Source organism: Amblyomma americanum, chromosome 9 (assembly GCF_052857255.1).
Source record: "Amblyomma americanum isolate KBUSLIRL-KWMA chromosome 9, ASM5285725v1, whole genome shotgun sequence".
Classification (NCBI taxonomy): Eukaryota; Metazoa; Arthropoda; class Arachnida; order Ixodida; family Ixodidae; genus Amblyomma; species Amblyomma americanum.
The window spans coordinates 132428916-132441466 of record NC_135505.1 but is presented as its reverse complement, the minus strand read 5'-3'; the positions used below and the strand labels follow the sequence as shown (position 1 = coordinate 132441466).

General features: G+C 46.9%; 1 protein-coding gene across 1 annotated transcript; it reads right to left on the bottom strand.

The window, feature by feature from the left end:
• On the bottom strand, window positions 1–7105 carry LOC144103691 (uncharacterized). Its single transcript, XM_077636349.1, has 4 exons — window positions 7018–7105; window positions 6016–6193; window positions 3583–3724; window positions 1–134 (listed from the first exon to the last, which is right to left on the bottom strand). The coding sequence occupies exons 1-4, from the start codon at window positions 7103–7105 to the stop codon at window positions 33–35; spliced, it is 510 nt and encodes a 169-aa protein (XP_077492475.1). The 3' UTR covers window positions 1–32.
• Between the last annotated feature and the right edge of the window lie 5446 nt (window positions 7106–12551).

Below are 12551 nucleotides of genomic sequence, written 5' to 3'. Positions count from 1 at the left end.
TACGCAGTTCTTCTTTATGCCCATTTGTGCGGTCATGAATCTGCCTTTTCTATGTCCACCGAGAAGGACACGCACCCAACTGGTTCTCCACCATCGGTCACCTTGAGTTCTATGGTCAGTTTTGTCGGTGCTTTCTGAAATATGGTGAACACAATTACGATGCGCCCTCTTTGATCACTTTAGAGAGCACACGGCACATTCACTACGTTTGATCGTTTACTAAGAATGGCGGCCTTTATCCTCCACTTGTGATATCCACTGCTGCCTGCTCCAACAGGAGTCAATTTAGGTTAACCAATGAACAGTCCCAAATGATATGATAGTGATGTCGCAAGGGCGATTGCGACAAAATGTACGTACACATGTCGTGTTTTATTCAGCACATAGTGAGCCGAAGTAACCGTTTTTGCTGAACATATCGATTCAGGAGGTCCGAGCTGAAGGCTAGAGGAAGGATGCTACCACTGAAAAACTCGTGGGCGTCAGATGTCACCGGTCATTGCTCCCAAAACCTCGCGCATACTAGAAGGATCCCTCAAACCAACTGGGCCACCGCAGTGGTAAATCGTGGTCTCACTATATTATACTTTTTCAACTCTGCGCTCGAGGGGCCGTAGCAAAAATCAGTCTCAAACTGCTTGAGATATCCAAAGAACCGAACAGGCCTCAGCGAGCAACATTCCTGCAAAAAGTCGGCCAGCAAAATTAACACTCAGTGCAAGACATTTGGTTAGCACAAAAAGAAATGATGTAAACACATGACAAGAGATAACACCATCGTGCAAATAACCATATATGCATACTTCCAACATATTAGTACCATGCTGCGAAGAAAAATTTAAGGAAGATCAGAAATCTCATGCGGCAATTTTGGGAAAGCAGTTGAATTTACCCTCGATGATTACTTTCATGTTTTTACTCTAGCGAATGCTTTCACTCTAAGCCGAGGCTTCACAAATGTTTACTGCAGGGTGAGGCGCGTGAAGGTGTGTCGAGGGTGGTGTTACAGGGCTGGCCAGCACCCTATCATTGGGAGTGAGGTTGGGGTTGGCTGGAGGGTAGTGCTTCTTGGGGGCAGCCGTCTTCCCCACTGCGTCATTGGATTCGATTTCGCCCTCTTGTCCAGGGTGGAAGTAGGTGGTTGGTTGGAAAAGGCACCTTTATAGGGTACAGTTGGGTGGGTAGGCAGTGGATGGTGCTTCTAGAAGGTGAAATTTTGCGTCGGTGGATGGAGCGCAGGATAGAGGGTACAGGCATTTCGCTTGCGCTGGAAGCTTTACTTCAGCAGCGTCTTGGATTCCCGAGTGCGAGGGGAGGGTGCACTTACACTGGTTTTCGAGTAGAAAAGAAAAGCTATTTTACTCGCTAATTTTTTCCCAGGTGAAACCGGGCGAACCAAGTTTAGTCCACACGGATACTGATTCGGGCTAGTTGGTTAGCTGGTTGGTGTGTACGCTGTTCCTTTCAGTCAAATTTCAGGGGTTGATATCATCGGGCTACGGAGGAAAATTTGTGCTCAAGTAATTGCAGCAGGTATTCCATACGCAGGACTGGAAAATATGAGCTTCTTATTTTCTGCCCTTAGCATTAAAGATTGCCGAAAAGTGTTCTTGGTTACAAGGCTCAACGAAGATTCGCAAGCTTTTTGTTGCGTGTGGATTACCCTATTACTTATAGGGAGTATAGTATTAGTTCTAGCTGCAGGTACTTTCCTGTGCAGCTTGATTTAACAAGTCACCCATCACTGAACATATATTCCTCGAGGCTATCCTCTACGCTTGTAAACATGTCGGTAGTCCTGCCTGGTTCAGGCGAGCTTGTGACCTATATTGATAGGGAGGGTTTCCACTCAGGACCATGTATAGGGACGGTGCATCTTTAGCCCAAGTGCACGTGTTGACCTCAGTAAACAGACGGACAAACAAAAATCCGCATATAGTGTAGACCGCACTTGGAGAGGTCCGACACCGGCAGACCGAGTGCCGGGAATGTAAGAATGCCAAAGGGATTGTTACTTTCATGCTTAATAACCAAGAATTCTAGTCCATGGACGCAGGGGTGTGAACATGAGTGGACGGGCGAACAAAAGCTTGAGGTGATAGTTAAGTTCCGCGTTAATGGTATGACGCGATAGCGTTTATGGACTAATGATCATATAGGCGGAATTGGTCATTTTCTTCTTTACATTCATAGATCGCTGGTAGTCCTCACACGACTCCTGGCGCTGTGGTACAGTGGTTAACCGATGCCCCACTGCCCTGCGATGCCAGGTGCTGCCAGCGGGGGGGTGGGGGGGGGGGTGCACATTGTGAGATCCACGTTCTTCTTCCCGAGCAAACCTCTCCCAACCGATCATTAATTTAACTGCCACCTGCCACGGTGAACAGTTGGTAGGCTGTGATGCTAAGACTTGCTTCTCTAAGTTTTTTGCAGTTTTCTTTTACGGCTAACGGCGTCGACAGCGACGTCGGCTTTACTGCGATACGGGACCCTTATCTCTAGCGCATTAAGGTGGGTGGACACAGGAGACCATAACTAGAGATTTGATTTGCAGACAGAGCCCTCAAGAAATAAGTAGGATGATTACAATTTTTTACATGCAATAAATTTGAGAGCACTCGTCCACAGACCCCGTGTTGTGCATATTAGGAAACGAACAGCCAGAACTGAATGGACACAGGAGACAAGAAGTAGAGATTTTGGCCATCAGCACAAGTTACAATTTTTAAACGTTGAATTCGTCGTATCAATTGAAACACTCAAATACTTGTCAAATACACTCAAATAAATGGACAACAATGTGCGGACACCGGAGACCAGAACTACAGAAATCGACCACATAGACAAGGCCCAGGGCAAATTAGTGTTAATAACATTTTTCGCACGTGTTTAAACGCAACTGTACTCGTCCACAGGCTCCTGGCATTACACATGAATCAACGGACTCAAAGATTACAACTTGAAAGATCAGCCCCGGTACACCGGGCCCCGGGGAAGTTATTTTTGAGCTCATAACTCCTCGCGTGCAATAAATCTCCGGAATGCTCATCGACAGTCACCGTGCGTGCCCATGAGTCAACGGATGGACAAAAATGTGCGGACACAGGAGACCAGACCTTGAGAGGTTGGCCCTGTTAGGTCGGGCGTTTGGGAAGTTAGTGCGAAAGGCATATTTTTTGCATGAAATAAAATCTTATAGTACTCGTTCACACTCCCTGTGCTCTGCCCTTGAGAATAACGGACGGACAAAAATGTACTGACGCGATGGACCTGACCTAGAGTGAAGGAACACCGGCAGACCGGGCGTTGGGGAGGTAAGAGTGTTAAGAGCAGAGCTGATCTAATTGGATAATACCATAAAAAAATTATTGTTCGCTGTGTATAAAGCAACAGCTCTATGATATTTTGACGAGAGCGTTCAGTCAAAAACCCACCTGTGTATATGATTAAATAATGCATGTTGAAGCGGCAGCACCCAATATTAATACCCCCTGCATTCAGGCCTATCTGAAAAGACAGCTATTTATGTACAGGTACCCCACTCAGTTTTGATAAAAAAAAGAAAATTGTCCAGCTACTTACTCCAATTGCAAACTCTACAATCGGGGACAAGGTGGAGCCGACCGTCACTGGAGCCGTAATTTCCGGTACGGGGCACTTGTTGTCCCATAGCTGGCCCAAACGCTCTTCAATACTGGACTCGCCTTCGCAGAGCCGGTAGGAACTAAACAAAGGAAATCATATCGATACCTGTGCTTTAAAAAAAATGTTTCGCAGTTTATTCGCACCAATAACTAAAAAGGTGAAGAGGACACTTAAGATCCGCCTTTAGGGTAAGACGCATTAGGTTGCTGGGTTGATGCCCACATATGTGGAATTGGTCATTATCTATTTTACATTCATAGATAGGAGCAGTGGTTAAGCCATGCGTCGTTGCCCCTGCATAGGCTTGAGGCACGAGATGTGGTGGCAGGTGCTGCGCTTATGTGACCCCGGTGGCTCCTCCCAGGCAACCTCTCGCAGTATCTGATGGGCAGGTTGTGATGACGTCACAAAGTCATATGGCCTGGATGTCCCGCCTACTTGCTTCTCCGGGGATATTCGCTCAAGCCGCTGATTAAGACTGCCACGACGGATTTTCCGCAGAGAGGGGTCCTTAACGCTATCGCCTTAAAAAAATCCAGTCAATAACATCGCATTTGTGGAACCAGGCGGTGCAGATACAATGGTTTATCAAGAGTCTTGAATTTTTTCAGGGCACTACAATATTTTTACTCTCTTTCTTACCCTTTGAAGCACCATAGCTGCCTAGGCCTAAAGCCTGCAGCAGTAAAAGCAAGTTTACGGTATTCATAAAGCCTTCACACTAGCACTTTTTCAGAAGCAGGTTTCAGCATCATGCAGGCTGCAGACGCAATGTGTGTCCTTTCATAATCATCATCATCTTGGCAGTATCTTGTAAAATGTAAACATAATCATCATCAGCCCGACTAAGTTCATTGCTGGGATGATCCCTCTTCCATGCCTTTCTAATTAAGCCTGTCAATTGCAAGCTGCTGCCATTTTATCCCCACACCTCAGGCGCCCACGTAAGTTTCTGCCGCCCCCCACTATGCATGCCTTCTCTTGGAGTCCACTCCGTTACCCTTAAGGATCAGCGGTTACCTTGCCTTCGCATTACATGCCCTGCCCAAGCCCATTTCTTTCTCTTGATTTCGACTTAGATGTCGTTAACCCGCGTATGTTCCCTCGCCCCCTCTACCCGCTTCCGGTCTCTCGACGTCCCTGGTTGGTACCGAGATATTTGCAACTCGATCTGCACGGGGAGAACTGAATTTATTTTAAGGCGGTAGAGCTAAAACCCCCAATCTCAGATTTCGCTAATGTTTGTTTGTCCGAAACCTCTTGCAGTTGGCCGAGCTGCCAGGGTGGGCATATGGCAACCTGTCAGCACGCTTTAAGGTCAACTATGCAAAACACTTTGTAGCAAAACACTCTATGACCGTGATTAGGTTTCGAACCCAGGGTGATACGAACAAACGAACTTCTCTGTCCACCACATTAGATCCCTACATTATCGCCGCAGTCGAACATCCCGGGTGTTTAACTGCCATAATATCCTGCGCTGTTTGGAATGTCGCCATCTTGACCAACTTGCATACGTGCGCAATGGATACGGAACACAACCAATACCAAAATGAAAACCGAAGTGCAAGCTCACCTAATTCGCATTTGGCCTTACCCCACTAAAATTATCCCCCGTTCCTTTTGTCAGTCTTCTTCTTAACAAGCTAGCGTTAAAGGCTCCGTTCCCCAGAAAATTCGGCGTCGGCTTTGTGAGCGAAAAATCACACATGTGGTCCCCAGAGGGGAACTTAGGAGCTAGGAGGGTCACCAAGGTCGCGTGACGTTCAGTCGTCATCACAACATGCCCACCGAATAGTGAGCCAACTGCCCGCCGTGGCGGGGGACATTTCAATTAATGATTGGTCGCTTTTCAAGAGCAACTTGGGCTATGCAAGGCGCACCGCTCAGAGCACCTGCCATCGCAGGACAGTGGCGCATAGCTTAGGAGCTGCACCACTGCGCCAGGGGGGGGGGGGGAGGGGAGGGGGGATGTATGAGAACCCCCAGCGATCTGGAATGTATAGTAGAGCTTGACCTTCTGCATACGATAGGGGGGTCAAAACATTATGCTGTTGCGTCATACTCTTGAGGAGGAGCTTAAGTGTTCCAATTTTTATGTTTTCCTCCCTTTTCTCCATAGAACCACCGTCTGTACAGTGAGAAGAACACATTCCCTGTGGTTTTTTGTGGATTAAGAATGCGCAGAGACACGTATTCGAAGACGGCGTACAATAAGGTTATTCACGCACTGTTCAGGTATAGACAGTGTATCGAATTCACGCGGCGGACGCTTTGCGGGGTCATTTATAATTAAACGGAAAGGCATTCACTCCGGGTAAATCGCGACGATGTGACAGTTAGTAACAGTACGTCGAAAGACATCTGTACCATGATCCGATGGTGCCGAAGCAAGGAACCTTGTTTCCATCCTCTCTGGTGATTGTAATTTCAAGTTTTGGATCCGAGTCAAGCTCCTGCGAAACCTCCAGTGTAAAGTTCAGCGTGAATTTTTCCCCAATTTTGGCGCCGGAAATGGTGAGGTCGCTTATGTCTATTTCTTCAGTACCTGCGTTGTAGAGGGAAAAATCGGTACAATATTAAAACAAGGAGTTGGTCCCATTAAATTCAATACGGCTGCTGTAAACAGGCATAGATCACTGCTATAAGAAAGTTGACGCTTTGGTTCCCAGAATAAAAAAAAACGAATTCCGCCGTTAATCCTTCAATAATGTTCAAAGTACCCTTCAGATATTTCATTGAAACAGGGTTTTAAATTAAATCAAAGAAATGAGCACATTCTTTCAAATAGTTTTGATGAAATCATTGATTCAGAGCTCAATTTTCAGCCCTGAATATTAGTGCTATCTGTAATTAAAGGTTGTACCGTTCGCTTTTGTTACTGCCAGATTCCGGCTAAAAAGCCTATTTTCTGATTTTTTCTTAAGAACACCCTTCACCCCTCCCCCCCCCATCCCCCCCCCCCCCCCCCCCCCGCAGTTCCTGGAAAGTATTATCAATTTGGGGCCGAAAATATGTATTAATGTGGTTGTTGAGTGTTTCAGTGTAGCACCCCAGCGAAAAATGCAAGGTCGCCCAAAAAAGAACCACACAGACATAACGCTGTATCTTTCTTTCCTACACCCTTGTCTCTTGTGCTGCGTTTTGGCCAAGCAATCCAACCAGCCCATCAAATCGCTCATGTCCTCATTGACTGTTCTGTACTGATTTTAAATCAAACTTGCCTTACTTCGGAAAGCCTGCAGTAATTCAAAAGTTTTTGTGCTGTCAATTTCTGTGATATATATGCTGGTTAATGCTCACGCTAGAAAACTAGCTCTATGATAAAAATCGAAGTCGATTTTTTTAGAATTAGGTCTAAACAATACTCACTCGAACAAGAGTTTAGCTCCGGTGTCTGCACGGAGCCTGCAACCAGTGAGCAGCCGGCGACAGCAAAAAAAAGCACTCCAGAAATCATGGCTCAAATTGATGCTCTGCCTGCAGCGCTCCACACGTTAGGCTCGTCTTGGGTGCTAGCTCTTGCGTCCCCCTCTTTTTATTCGCAAATCATGTGGCTCATACAAATGGCAGAGTTAAACGCCTTCACTCTTGAAACGCGCAAACAAGAGGGCTTCGACGCTGTTGCTGTACCTTCGCCACACGTGCATCCGTTACGCCACATGCGCTAGTGAAGCTCACCAGAGATCGAGCGAAAGATGGGTTCGTTAGGTGTTGTGCAAGCAAGTGCGCATCGCATCCGGTGCACTGCGCATATCGAAGTCAACTTTGCAGTGTTCAGATTAAAACAGGTGTTCACCTGCAGTGGGATGGTAATAGAACATTCGCAAAGTCTCTTTTTTCTTTTATATTTTGTTACGCGGAGCAAATGGAGGGAGTGAATGTGATCGCAGTCTCCATATGTGGCAATAGTGCTGTGAACATATCGCATTCACTTAAACAAAGCACATGCCACTATATGATCTTATGACCTCCGAGGTTCAGATTAGGTGTGATGTGGTATATGAGGTTAAACGCCACTAACCTTCGCATGGTCAGGAGAGACTCCGCATTGGATAGTTGCGGTTTTCTAATGTCCGCTAACATCGCACAGAACACGGGTGGTTTTCCATTCCGTAGCCGTCGAAATGAGACCGTATGGTCAAAATCGAGTCCCATGTTCTTTGTCTAAGCTCCCGAATGTCCTATAAAATAAGCCGCAACGACAGGCTCTAAGAAAGTTTCTTGCTCTTTCTCCTAGCATTCTTCGCGGTCAGTAGTCTCGAGTTCATTGTTTAAGGCCGCTAGACCCCACCTAGCGACGTATGCGAATGGAATGGAAAAACTTTATTGCTCTATTTACAGCTTTCAGCGGCTAACAGATGACTTCATGTTTTACTGAAGTCTCCGTCGTCTTGAGTGGTCGGCGCCCCTATTCCAGAGCACCGCTGAGCCTGGCCACTTTGAGAGCTATTCGTACGTTCAAACGCTTTATATAAAAGAACAATCCAGCGAATAGCAGATAGCATCGAATCCCAGCCTTCGCGAACCGCTGCGGCCGCTTCTGGCTACTTGGTCGTGCTGTCCTGCCTGCACCTTCTTTTTCTTTCCCTGCCGCGGTGGCTCAGTGGTTAGGGCGCTCGACTACTGATCCGGAGTTCGCGGGTTCGAACCCGACCGCGGCGGCTGCGTTTTTATGGAGGAAAAACGCTAAGGCGCCCGTGTGCTGTGCGATGTCAGTGCACGTTAAAGATCCCCAGGTGGTCGACATTATTCCGGAGCCCTCCACTACGGCACCTCCTCTTCCTTTCTTCTTCCACTCAATCCTTTATCCCTTCCCTTACGGCACGGTTCGGGTGTCCAACGATATATGAAACATACTGCGCCATTTCCTTCCCCAAAAACCTATTATTATTATTATTATTATTATTATTATTATTATTATTATTATTATTATTATTATTATTATTATTATTATTATTATTATTATTATTATTATTATTATTAATTTCCACCTTTCTCTCTTCTTTCCCTGCCCCCTTTATCTCTTCCTTTACGGCGTGGTTCGGGTGACCACCAAAATATCTGAGACGGTTACTGTGCCATTTCCGTTCCTCAAAAGCCAAACAAAACAAGTGAGCCGACGGCGTTTATAGAGTTCATTGCCGCTGACAACTTTGAAAAGGCCGTTCATTTTCACGAAAAGAAAGGCGCACAACCGGTTCCGTGCGTCAGTGGAGACCGCAATCTCGCTTTCATGTATACGTGGCGTTGGCGTCCAACTGCAAAAGCCTGCTTTGATTGCGTTCCGCACACTGGATAGGCAGCGCGCCCTCCCTGCCACCCTGGGAGGTTGCGTGCAGTTAATGGTTGATCGCGAGATTGATCACCAAATGAACGCTTCGGTCTAGCTATTGCTGCAGTGCCGCATGTCAGCCACAACGCTGTCAGCGCTAATGCATTCAGGCCACATCTCTCTCTCACCATCGCCATATGTATCAAAGCACGAACGAGGCGCCCGCATATCCAGGGAGCCAGTTATGCGCCCTTCCTTTGCTCAAAGCCATCGCCGTCTAGAACATTGTCAACGCCAATGCCAATGAACACAGTGAACGCTGCCATCTTCACTTTGTATATCCTGGATTAGCTGAGCTAATCTACATTAATTATTGGGGAAAGGAAAATGCGCAGTATGTCTCGCATATCGCCGGACACCCGAACCGCGCCGTAAGAGAAGGGGTAAATGAGGGAGTGAAAGAGGTGCTGCAGTGGAGGTCTCCGGAATAATTTCGACCACTTGGGGATCTTTAACGTGTACTGACATCGCACAGCACACGAGCGCCTTTGCGGATCGCATCCATCGATACTCGGTCGCCGCTGTCGGGTACTCAGTATCAGTAGTCGAGCACCCTAACCACTGAGCCACCGCGGCTGGTAAACACTAAATCCTCTTATTTTCCGTTCTCGGCTTTAAAGGCTAACGTCGACTGAACCTGAAGGCCAACCTAAGGGCGAACTTATCCGAATCGAACCGAAACTTTCCATCCCATGCTTATCTGCAGGAAAAAAAAAATATCTATCGTTAAGCTGGAAATTTATTATAGAAAAGGCGTTGCGCATTCTATAGGGCAGCCTAAACAAGGTGTTAAACACACTCGCCCATTAGGCAATTTTCTATCCTGAGCTTTTAATAGTAAGTTACGGTGCACTCCGGCACTTCCGCCGCTTTTTCTAGTGACGACGGAGATTACGAGCGCCCTCTAAAAAGAGTAGGTGGTGTAACCTCGCGCTACATATCGCGGTCTAGCGCGGCTTTCATTTCCTAAAAAAAACAATTTTTTAGCGACCTTGGAAAACACTCGCTGCAGCGAAGGAACAGATGAAAAGTGACGACGACACGATAAACAACGCGCAGCGTGAGGCGCTACGAATGAGAATACATGTACACGCAGCCAGTGACTGGTTTATTGCATTGCATTTTTTAGAGAACTATGTCGGGCTCGAAATGGACGCCTGAGAGGATCACTATTTTTAGGCGTCTTAGAGTGTAGAAAAAAACGTGGGTACTTTCTTAACCACATTTTTAAAGAAGAAAATGCGGTATGATTTTAAGGTGTGCCAATGCCCCAAAATTCCATGAAGACCCTTAAAATTTTGAAGTAGGGCCACCGCTGAAATTGAATTAAAGTGGATTAATGAAAGTTTAAGGTGGATTGAGAGGAATTAGCAGGAAAATAACCTAGACTGTGAATGGTTAGTGCACTGACATCGCACAGCACACGGGCGCCTTAGCGTTTTGCCTCCATACAAACGCAGCCGCCACGGTCGGGTTCGGACCCGGGAACCCCGGGTCAGCAGCCGAGCGCCCTAACCACTGAGCCACCGCGGCGGGTGCTCAATAGAAAAAAATTTCATTTCATTACGAAGGAAATGAGGATCACGGGCCACCTCGTTAGCCGAGGCGGCATTCGAACCAATCTTCAATTTTCTTCTTAGCTTAAGCTTCCCTTTCTCAGTAAAACAACTTTGAGTAAGCCTACCTCAGAGCAAGGAACACCAACTGAAAACTGGAATAGGTATATTGTATTCATCTGTAAGAACACGCTAATTAGTATTCTTGTATGTTAAGCATTGCAGAAAGCTGCCACGAAAGCTGAGACTATCAAAGAAAAGAAGCGCCGATTGGCCAACCATACGAGTATTCTGATAACTACCCTGCTCTGGATCGAGAGAGAACCGAAGAGAATGCAATATGAAGAAAGCAAAATTCATTTAGGTTAGATATCGTTAATATGGCTGACTGAGACGTACACGTGTCGGTTGGTTCTCTCTGCAAACCGAAGCTGCCACAGCGAATGGCCTCATAAAAGGTAAGCTGACATCACCGCACACCTGGCCTCGTTGCTCATAATATATTCAACCACCCTTACTCAGCAATGGCGTAGCACATGTGACTGCATTACAAAGCCAAGCGCTTTTAGTGTGTTACGAAGGGCACTCGTTCCCTTGTGAGACAGCTGTATGCAAGAGGGGAATTGTAGGGAGAACGGTTCGGCCACCCATTGCCCCCGTTTAGAAAACGTAACACTGTAAGAAAACTGTCACTGGCTATCCCTTTCTGCTGCAAAAAAAAATCAAAATATGAATTGTGCATATGGCATCGTCCCCACCATGAGCTGTCCATGAGCTGCGTTTTCTTTTAGTGCGAAAACACTACTTCACAAGGTTAAAAGAGCTCACCAGTTTGTGTAAGGTTTGAGTTTGAGGGTGGCCTTGGGCAAACCATGAATAAATACATATTTCCACGACTTGAATTCGAATCCGCGGCTGCGCTGACAGGGCAGCTCCGCTGACCACTGCAAGAGGGCACTATAGGCTATTGCCGCAGCCGATCACACCTCGTGTTAAAATGCAACACACTCTCGCGCTGTGGATTGGAAATCGTCTTCTTAATCAACTAATGCTATTATAAAACTAATATTCGAGCTTTGAGCTATGCGGCAGTAGTGACAAAGAGATATGCGCACCATGCGTTGGTGCAGACAACGTTGTGGCAAAAACACGGCAATAGAACAATACGCGTTGGCGTTGGCGTTGACAACACTGCTGCGAAAATTCGGCACTGGAACATTGACCGCCGGTGTACATTGGGTAAATTGGTATTCACGGTGAAAAACTTCGACTCGCTTAACTGACTCCCTGGGTTAGCGGACACCTCAATCGCGCTTTCAGGTACGTGGCGGTGGTGTCCGCATAAAAAGAAACGGTGCCTTCGACCAGTGTATCGTGCTTATAAATGCTAAACCGCCAGCCAATTTTTGTATCACATCGCCTGTTTATGTCATAGTTATGTCTGGCTTGTCATCAGGTCTAAAAAGTATATGACCGCTAAGCCCTAATACCACTACTGTCGCAATAGTGCAGCGGTTAAGCAATGCGCCACTGCCTCTTAAGGCGGCTGTTTCAACCGCAGCCACCTGCGTAACTTGTGAGACCCAGGTTTCTCTTTCAGAGCTCACGTAAGGCTCATTTATGCCCAGACAGTTATTCGGTAGGCTGTATATCTCTTGATCAATGAGCTGACGCGCATAGTCACTTTAAGCAGGTTCCAATTGCCCTGACTTTATTTGACTTAATTTCTGTCACCTGCCACGGTGGGCACTTTTTGGAAATTGTGTTATGGGCAGGCTGCCCACAACCAAGTTTGTGGAAACTGGGTTATGGGCAGGCTGCCTACAACCCGGTCTATGGAAACTGGGTTATGGGCAGGCTGCCCACAACCCGGTTTGTGGAAACAGGGTTATGTGCAGGCGGCCCACATCCCAGTTTGTGGAAACTGGGTTATGGGCAGGCTGCCCACAACCCGGTTTGTGGAAACTGGGTTATGGGCATGCTGCCCACAACCCAGTGGGCAGCCTGCTTTTTCG

What these genes read in the sequence shown, in the direction of transcription:
- LOC144103691 (XM_077636349.1), bottom strand. Translation starts at nt 7,105, where the DNA reads ATGATTTCTGGAGTGCTTTTTTTTGCTGTCGCCGGCTGCTCACTGGTT. An exon ending in GGAGCTAAACTCTTGTTCGA is followed by an intron (nt 6,194 to 7,017) that starts GTGAGTATTGTT and finishes TCTACAACGCAG; the next exon opens with GTACTGAAGAAATAGACATA. An exon ending in TTCGGCACCATCGGATCATG is followed by an intron (nt 3,725 to 6,015) that starts GTACAGATGTCT and finishes TCCTTTGTTTAG; the next exon opens with TTCCTACCGGCTCTGCGAAG.